At 47.3% G+C, this 10221-nt stretch overlaps 1 protein-coding gene across 1 annotated transcript in view; it reads right to left on the bottom strand.

Annotated features, from left to right (window-relative positions):
• Nucleotides 1–1515: 1515 nt before the first annotated feature.
• Nucleotides 1516–10221, bottom strand: part of B9D2 (B9 domain containing 2) — a 39943-nt gene continuing 31237 nt past the window's right edge. Inside the window, exon 4 of the mRNA XM_053397797.1 lies at nt 1516–1993. Within this exon, the coding sequence (XP_053253772.1) occupies nt 1725–1993 (269 nt within the window). The 3' untranslated portion in view covers nt 1516–1724. The remainder of the gene's footprint in view (nt 1994–10221) is intronic.

Here is a 10221-nt window from a genome sequence, read left to right as displayed (position 1 = left end):
TGTATCGACATCTTAGGAACGTGCTAACCTCTCACCCCTCTTCCCAAACCCCTTCTTCCTCTCATATTCTCTGGTGATATTTATTGCCATTTTACACATGGAATGCTTAAAAAAAAAAAAAAGTCTTGTAAACTCTGGGTGCGAATCCTGCTCCATTGCATCGCTAAACCTAAGTGCAAAGTAACAAACATTTCGTTCTCTCTCTCTCGTTCTTTAAATTAACCTTTTTATTATAAATCAATATTAGGAGGCCTGGGAAACAGCAGTAGGAAGCCACTTCCCCAAGGCCATCCATCGGTGCCTCTCAGCCCTTTATAGCAGCTTGCAAGGTGCTCAGCGGCCCCCCCCCCACCGCTATTTTCGAAGTCTCAGGCAATGAAATACCTAGCAGGTGCCCCAAGATTGCCAGCAGGTTGCACCTTACACCAGCCTAACCTTTGAGTCGGTTGCCAGCTTCCTAAATTGGCCCTGCGCCTCTGCCTAACAGCTGAGAAATCAAAGGGGGTGAGGACTTTCGCTTTAAGTGGGGGAAATCTCCCCCCACTGAATTTCTGGATGTCACCCTGTTCCTAAAGGAATAGGAGCAGGGTCGGGGGGGGGGGGGAACGCACCAACCTAGCCCTGGTTCCTCGGCCTGCTCTAACCAGTAGACCTCATGACCTGCCCTCCTAAATACAAACACCCCCTTTCTCTCCCATGGTCTCACCGTGGTTCGGGGGAAGCATGTTGAACCTGTGCACCTCCTTGGCGTAGTACTCTTCCTGGGGGGTCTCCTTGGGGTCTTCCGCCGTCATTTCCCGGATGACTTCCAGGGTGCTGTTGTACAGAGCCACAATGTCTTCGGGCAGCACCCGCGAGTCGGGATCTTCCACCTCCGGCGGGCTGGTCAGCTTGAGCTTGCTGAGGATCTGGCCCCGAATGGCCTCGATCCGCTTGCGCTTCATCATATCCATGTCCAGAGTTTTGCAAGTGGACAAGGCGAGAGCTGTGCAGAGGTGTTCCAGCGCCAGGAGCAGGAGGAAGAGCCAGCCGGCGGCCCGCGAACACCGAGAGAGACTTTGCCAGCCGCAGGCTCTCAAAACCAACATCTTCATGATTTCTCCACCCCCTTGTCGCTTCTGCTCTCGGTGCCAAAAAGGAGCGGTGGGGAAAGCAAGACGAAGGGGGGAAGAAGAAGAGCCGCCCTAGTTTCTTGCTGTTTTCTCAGTTCTTTCCCTGCATCTGACAAAGTAGGCTGTTTCCTACAGAAGCCCCACTCACCGTCGAGTCCCTCAAGTATAAAGCGACGGTTTCAGATTCGAACCGGTTTCAGATCTGCGAACCGTCTCCAAAGTCTGGGCTGCCGGTTTTCAAAAGCGGAGGAGACTCACCTTAAGCTTGGCAGAACCTCGATGCAGCCCATGTGCCTGGCGATTCGGAGGGTGCCCACGTTCAGCCTTGGCGCCCGGCCGTGGCAGCCCGAACGCCCATCACCAGGGAGGTCGAGGCTCTGTCTCTCACCGGTTTTCGGTTCGAGGGATCGTGTTCTTGGCAGGGTGAGCCTCTCAGAGGTTGCCAAGAAGTGCTTGGATCTGTCCGGGATGTGGCTGGCTGCAAAAGACTCGGGCCAAATCCGGTGTCACGACTGGGGCATCCCAAGGCGATTGCGCTCCTCCGTCAAGATTGCTGCTGCCGCCGCTCTCCCTGGAGCCAGCTGGCCTTTCTGTCTTCCTTGCCAGGAAAGGCTATAATTTCACCACTCCTGTTGGGACTTGCTGGCTGCAGGGCTTGAAGGTTTTTAAAGCCGTCTTTTTGCCTCTCCCCAGCGACAGCTCCACCCAGGAAGTGAAGGAGGTGGGTGTGCACTGCTGTATATATAACTCCTTCACTGGGGAGCAAGGCAGCTGGACAGCTACTGTGGCAAAAGCAGGAGAACTTTTATTTTCTTTTATTCTGCCTTGCTCCTCCGCTTCTCTTTCCTCCTTCCCCTTGTGGCTGAGGCGACTGCCTCTCCCTGGAAAAGGGAAGAGCGGCAAAAACTTTTATTCACACACGCACAGGACTAAAGTAAAGACTAAACACACCACCCATGGTCTCACACTGTCATTTCTTATTTTATTTTTATTTTTCTTATTTTATTTTTTATATAAAAATTTTCATTTCATTTCATTTCTTATTTTATTTTTTATATAAATTTTTATTAGTTTTTTAACATATCATTTTCAACAGTAATTAAACATACTTTTACATCCTATTCAATTTTTTTATTTTATAAAAGGGTATTACAGAAGATTCGGCGGCCGCATTCGTGGCTCCTTACTCCTTGCTTCGGTTCCCAAGACCCTTGTCTGGAAGTTATACTTTCAAAGATAGCTCAGTCAGGAGAGCACAAGACTCTTAAACTCAGGGTCATGGGTTCGAATCCCATGTGGGCAAAATGATGCCTGCATTGCAGGGGTTGGACTAGATGACCCCTGGGACCCGAGATCTACAGTTTGGGGAAGTGTCCTCCTCTTTATTCCTCTGGCAGGTGAGGACTATTTGTGGCTACTCAGGTTCTGAGGGGAATGAGTCCTTCTCTTTATTGCTGGAAACCCCTAAAAAATCCAACTCCAGTCATTTATACATTATCACGGAGGAGCCTTTTAGGTTCTTATTTTGTTCCTGTTTCTATATCTGGGTTTAATGTTTGTTCCTGTAAGTTACTTTGAGTCATTGCCACAGAAATTTACATAGCCAAAGCTAAGCAGGTCTCGGCCTACATGGGGCCTGATCAGGAGACTGACACCAATGCCTTAAGTTTCCTGAATCAAGGGTGAAATGATAATAATTGCAAAAACAAAGATTGGTCCGTGACAGGGGAGGAGTCATAGAATCCTAGAATTGTAGGGTTGGGACCCCGAGGGTAATCCAGTCCAACCCCCTGCCATGCAGGAATCGTTTTGCCCAACGTGGGGCCTGAACCCACAACCCTGAGATTAAGAGTCTCGTGCTCCACTGACGGAGGTATCCCAGATGCGTTTTGTCTATTTGATATATTTATTTGAATCTATTTCTACCCCATCCTTCAGTAGACAGACAGTGGGAAAGACCCCCCACTGAACTCCTGTTGCATATCACCCATCATACTATGAACATGGTTTAGAAAAGTGGCCAGGAATCTGTTGCCCTGCAACTCCCATCGTTCTTCACTGTCAGATATGCTGGCTGGCACTGATGGAGACTGGAGCTCACCAACAACTAGAGGACCACAGTATAAAAAAATTCTTTCCAGTAGAACCTTAGAGACCAACTATGTTTGTTATTGGTGTGAGCTATTGTGTGCATGCACACTTCTTCGGATGCTGCAGGTTCCCCATTCCAGTATCATCACGCCCTGGATTTTTTTATGCAGTGCTGAGATCCTGACCCACCTCCCACCTGTGGACACAGGGCCCATTCCATCCTGACCCACCTCCCACCTGTGGACCATTCCATCCTGACCCACCTCCCACCTGTGGACCATTCCATCCTGACCCACCTCCCACCTGTGGACCATTCCATCCTGATCCACCTCCCACCTGTGGACACAGGGGCCATTCCATCCTGACCCACCTCCCACCTGTGGACCATTCCATCCTGACCCACCTCCCACCTGTGGACCATTCCATCCTGACCCACCTCCCACCTGTGGACCATTCCATCCTGACCCACCTCCCACCTGTGGGCACAGGGGCCATTCCATCCTGACCCACCTCCCACCTGTGGACCATTCCATCCTGACCCACCTCCCACCTGTGGACCATTCCATCCTGACCCACCTCCCACCTGTGGACCATTCCATCCTGACCCACCTCCCACCTGTGGGCACAGGGGCCATTCCGTGCCCTCCCTCTGCCCATTTGGCTGGCACGTCGTGTGCTCAGAGGACCTCATTTGGTTCAGAGGCTGCCAGCTGCCGATTCCTACGCTAGGGATCCGTTTCTGGTGAATTGCATCCTCCCTTCTTTCCTGGTCCTGCCGCTTCCTGGCCTGCGGCAGCGGCCTGACGCTAGAACTGTGCTGAAAATTCAACGCAAACACCCCTTCATTTCCCCCAACCATTCTGCATCAGTTAACGAGGAAAGAAACGGCACTTTAAAATTATCAGAGGGGAGAGAAGGCTCCCAGTGAAATTCTCAGGTGTGCGGTGCAGGGTTCTCGATGCAAGGACTTTTCCTTCTGAGGTGGCACAGAGGGGTTCATGAGTGTCTTTTCATTCTATAAATTGCTGGTCCCTGGGTGCCCATGCGTCATTCAGAACCCAGGGGAAGACTTCATGGAGGTCAGGAAGTGCGGGCTGCAGAAAATGCTTGCAGGATAGAAAATTGCACCCACTCTGCCACTTTGCAATGATGAAATAGGCTTGAAATCCTGCACCGACCCCAAATTCTAAATAAGTTATAAAGAAAGTGCCCCGAGAATGAAAATGCCACGAGGAATTTGCTCCCGTGAGATGTTACACTGGGCATCAACATGGCCACTTATTCTGTTAATGACTGAGCTGCCCTGCTGTCCTAAGTGCAATAACTTTATCAGGACCACCCAAATTATCACAAAATAGCAGCAAAGTTTTTTCCCCATTCCCTCAGACCTCATAATCAGGCAACGTGTTACACAAAGTAGGGGATAGAGAGATGGGGAGTTGAAAAACAACAATAACACTATCTCCGTTCCCTCACCACAAAATATGGTTAACAGGAAGCTGGCTTGACAAGGCTCTTCTTGTGAGGGCTAGTATGTTGAAGTCTGCTGAACACACCACACTGCTGCTGATAATTATTAACAACGCTATTTAGCACAGAACCATAGACTTGTAAACTTGGAAGGGACCCCACGGGTCATCTAGTCCAACCCCCTGCGATGCAGGAATCTCGAACTCGCAACCCTGAGATTAAGAATCTCGTGCTCTGCTGAATGAGCTATCCCAGTTCCATGCATTTATACAGTGTGTGAGTCCTTCACCCGCACATCCTTCAACTAACCCTGTCAGGTAGGCCATTGCCACTATCTCTGTATTACCGAGAGAAAAATGGCTCGCCCAATCTCACCTCCCGAATTCCTAGCTGAGGTAAAATTTCAGCCTCCTCCACCCTTGGCCCACAATGCCACATCCACAGTGTACGTTTATAGCACTGTTATACTATGGCTCTCCCGCAAATTAATCCTGGGAGTTGTAGTTTTGCCAGTCGGGAGTCCGCTATTCCCCTCGCAGAACTACAGTTCCCGACAGCTCCCTGGGGAGAGGCACTGGTTGTTAAACCACACTGGGAATTGTAGCTCTGTGAGGGGGACGGCTCCTCTGGAAAACTACAGTTCCCGGGATTTCTTTGAGGGAAGCCATGGCTGCTAAAAGTGACGTAATAGTGCTTTTTGTGTGTGCATGGAGCAAACATGGCCTCAGGGTTGCAAATTATTATTATTATTATTATTATTACCCCGCCCTCCCCAGCCAAGACCGGGCTCAGGGCGGCTAACACCAAATATAAAACAAATTGAATGAAATACAACTTAAAAACAAGATCAAAACACAACATTAAAACATTAAAACGCAGCCTCATTTCAGCAGAAAAACTTGGGGATCCCAAATCCCCCGTTGGCCATGAAGCCCACCGACTTGCTGAGCCGAAGCTACCTCACAGGGTTGTTGTGAGGGTAAAATGGGGCGGGAGAGCCCTTCCTAAAAATATATATAATAATAAACCAGAAGGAATAAGTTCAGGGACGGAGCTGCAGCGATAGCTCTCAGCCCTTGCCCAAGTTCCACCATATATCCAGGATTCCTTTTTGCGGCTTCGGCCTGTAACCAGATACCAGAGGGCTGGCTTCTCATCCTAGCCCTCCTGGGGTGGGTCGGTGTGTTCAAACACGCCACCCCCCATATTTCCCAATTCAAGACGCCCCACCGCATGCCAAGCAAGCAAGCGGGCAATTCCAGCCGTGAGCTATTTCGGAGCAGCTGCGTCGGGCAGAGGGGGGTTGGCATTGTATTACGCCCAGAACGAACCCAAGCCACGTTACATGTGGCCAGATCCCATTTTGGGCTGCAGATTCACAGCGCTTTTGCGGGGCACCGGCTATAAAAGGACAGCTCCCCCCCCCTCTCTCCTCATCCTGGGCCTGCAATCACCTATTTCTAGCCTGGCTCCATCGCTCCTCATTCTTGTTCAGAAACGGAGGAGTCTCCGCTGCAGAATAGCTCGGTTGGTTGCGTGCCACTGCCTTTTGCATTTCTTCCCTGTTTGTAAAAAATAAATAAATCCGAGACGCGGCGAGGGCCTGCGTCCAGTTTGCACATTGCACTACGCCGCGGTAGTGTTGCTATCAGATCGGTCCTTTCGACTTAAGAATCGACATCCTGTCCCGTTCCCAACCTGCTGCTCTGAGAGACCCGGAGAAAAGCACCTTAAAGTCCAAAGAGAACCTGGGAAAGCATCGTTAAAAAATAAAATTAAAAAGTCCCAAGGGAGAAACAGATTGCAGAGAGGGAAGAGCTCAAAAAGAAAAGATCGTTTCCGGTTTGCATGTGGGGTGAGAGACGGACATCAGGGCCTGGCCTAAGTCCAGTGGGCCAAGAGGAAGATTTTGAAAGAGTCAACTAGGGCTTCCTTTAAAGCACATTCAAAGTGCATTTCACCCCTCAAAGAATTCTGGGTTTTGTCATCTGCCCCTCACAGAGAAGCAATTCCCAGTAATCCTGAAACTCCAAAGCCCAGAATTCTTTGAGAGGTGGAAAATGTGCTTCGAATGTGCTTTATAGCGCGTACACAGCCTGAGTCATTATCCCCGAGGTTTGGGAGGGCAGTATGGGCTAGTGGTGAGATCACAGGATGGAGATGGAAGCTTAGTTGCTTTATTGCGGAGATGGGGGAACCTCGGGCTAAATGTGGCCCTCTGGAAGCCCATAACTCTCACTACCACCACGACCGCACACTGTTGTTCCCCAGGAGTTGTTCCCACCATTTTGTCTAATCCCCCTTTTAAATTAACCCTTTGTGGAATGTAAGAAAGTAAAAAACTTCTGGGAAATGATATATAATGAGATGAAAAAGATGTTGAAATATACATTCTTAAAAAAAAAACCAGAAGCATTTTTACTTGGTATTACAAGTGAGGATATTAATAGACAGGATGTTAAATTGTTTTTATACGCAACAACAGCGGCAAGAGAATTGTTGGCCCAGAAATGGAAGCAAGAAGAAATACTGACGAAAGAAGAATGGCAGACGAAATTAATGTACTACGCAGAATTGGATAAAATGAGAGGAAGGATTCGAAACCTGCGGGACCAGAGATTTACAGAAGACTGGAAGAAGTATACGAACTATTTGAAGAGCAACTGTAATCAACAAATGACGTGAGTAGGACTACAAGAAGTTTTGTAAGGAGAAATATATGAAATATTGCAAAGAAGAGAAAGAAGAGAGATATTAGTTATGATGTTTAAATTTAATAGCGAAAGTAAGAAATGTCAATTAAGTAAAAAGATTGGAAAATTTTCAGGTGTGATTGTTGGAAGTCAAAAAAAATTGTAGAAGATATAAAAGTATGTTTAATAATTGTTGAAAATGTTATGTTAAAAAACATATGTGTGTGTGTGTGTGTGTGTGTGTGTGTGTTTGTGTGTGTGTAGTAACCCTTTGTGGTAGCAAATTCAATAGTTTCCAACAGCTACTTGCTGGAAAAGGGAGAATTCCTGGCTTTGGGACTAAAGTCTCCATTTTTCCTGCTTTTGACTCCGCCATGGGGAAAGGCGAGACTTCAGAAGCAAATTTAAGAAAAGGAAATTGGCCAGTCAAATTGGGATGCGGTTAAGAGGGCTGTTGGAAAAATCGTAAAATCGCAGCTGGAAGGGAGCACAAGGGTCATCTAGCCCAACCCCCTGCCAATGCAGGAATCCTTTGCCCAACATGGGACTCGAACACAGGACCCTGAGATTAAGGGTTTCGTGTTCTACAGACAGAGCTACCCCAGAGAACACTGATGCTGGGACGGAAATGAATACGCAGCGGTCCGAGCAGAAAGGTGCTGATCGCCAGGCTTCCGAGGTAGAAACAGGGACTGGCCTCTACTCCATGGGGAGTGAATTTAATGTCCCGGGGCAAAAGGGGAATGGTTTGATGGCAGTGCCATGATGAGAAAATGCCATTCAACGGCCGCCATTAGCTTTTCCAAACCTGTGGCTTTGGTGACCCCTGCTGGGTGGAGCCAGAACAGCACCCTCTTTTAATAATAATTTGACATTTTTACATTTTGTATATTTTAATATCGGACAGCATTTAAAGGGGTCCCTGGGGAAAGAAAATTCTGCCTTCGAAATATTCAGGTCTCTTTACTTGCATTGCCGTGTGTGTGTGTGTATACGTATACATATACTGTGTGTGTGTGTGTGTGTGTGTGTGTGTGTATATATATATATATATATATATATTTGTGTGTGTGTGTATATATATATATGTGTGTGTGTGTGTATATATATATATATATGAATAATTTTTACAAATTGAGATCAGCTTTTTAAAAATAATTCACAGCTATTGCCTCTGTTGAAAGTATAATGTAGTTTAAGGAGTAAACCTGAATCTATAGCAAAATATGTTAAGGCTTTCACTTCAGAGATTGTAAAACCAAATTAAGACCATTGAAGGCTGCTTTTCCATATAAAACAGAGACATGGGGGAAATATAGCCAACTTCTGAAGTTAAGCTTTGTAAATGACGTAGGGAGGCTTGAAATCCAATATACATTTCCCAGGGAGCACACTCCATTGAACTCAGTAGGGCTTACTTCTGAGTAGACATGCATAGGATCTCATGACCCGTTGTGCATTAACTTTTTATTGTAGAGGAGCAACATAGCACGGTCTTAAGGAAGGTCACGTTTCAGTTCTCCAAGTTTCTCATTTTCCCCATCATAAATTCAGTAAGTTTCCCCAACAATCTGCAAAAAGAATGAAAAAATCCTCATGAAAATTCATCAGAATTTTTGTACAAATTTATCCTAATAACCATATTTTTGTATGTAGTTTTGACTAATATGCACATTTCTGCAAGCAATTTCCCCCAATATACACATTTTTGCAAGCCATTTCCCCAAATATAGCACATTTCTGAATGTTATTTTTTCACTAATAAATGCATTTCCAACTGCATATTTTACCCTGGCATATGTATTTTTGAACACACTACTTGGCCAGAGATGGGACACGGGTGGCGCTGTGGGTAAAAGCCTCAGCGCCTAGGGCTTGCCGATCGAAAGGTCGGCGGTTCGAATCCCCGTGGCGGGGTGCGCTCCCGCTGCTCAGTCCCAGTGCCTGCCAACCTAGCAGTTCGAAAGCACCCCCAGGTGCAAGTAGATAAATAGGGACCGCTTACTGGCGGGAAGGTAAACGGCGTTTCCGTGTGCTGCGCTGGCTCGCCAGATGCAGCTTGTCACGCTGGCCACGTGACCCGGAAGTGTCTCTGGACAGCGCTGGCCCCCGGCCTCTTGAGTGAGATGGGCGCACAACCCCAGAGTCTGTCAAGACTGGCCCGTACGGGCAGGGGTACCTTTACCTTTTTACTTGGCCAGAGAACTGCACTGCAAAATTTGGAGAAGAGCAAATTTTGAAGATTGGCTGTTTTGAATTGTATTGTGAATGTGGAACTGAATCAAATGTCTTCCCCACCCATAAATTCATAGGTGATCGGACCCTGGAGAAGTTAGGTCTTTACGTAGATCATCAGAGATCACCCACAGAACCTAGCAGGGAACTTACGTCCTCTTGTTTCACGCTTCCAACCAGCTGAGCTCTGCAATAGGCTTAAATTATGAATATGTATGAATCCACTAACCAAACACCATGAATATTTACCTATACTTTCCATCTCATAGACAAACACTGTTTTTACCCGGCGATTTATGGCCTTTGCTTTCGGAAAGCTTTGGACGTTTGCAGCCCAGTTCTGTGCATGTTGACTCAGAAGTAATTCTGACTTCAAAATATGTGTGCATAGGATTATAGCCCCGGGATCCCTTCCAATATCAGTAGACAGAGAGGCGCATGTAACCCTCAGACCGTAGAGTCAGAATACCCTCCCAAGACAGTGCAAAGGCTAGAGATTTTTTATTACTGCTGTGCACTGTTTGACAACTGGATCTTGCTGGAGTTTCAAAAAATCAGAGCGTTGTAGAACAAGCTTTGGAAGACAAGTAGCCGAATATCAAGGTGGCCGGGGTGTGGGT

This window comes from Podarcis raffonei, chromosome 8 (assembly GCF_027172205.1).
Source record: "Podarcis raffonei isolate rPodRaf1 chromosome 8, rPodRaf1.pri, whole genome shotgun sequence".
NCBI lineage: Eukaryota > Metazoa > Chordata > Lepidosauria > Squamata > Lacertidae > Podarcis > Podarcis raffonei.
Note: the sequence above shows the minus strand (reverse complement) of the source record. Positions and strands in the feature narration are given on the sequence as shown.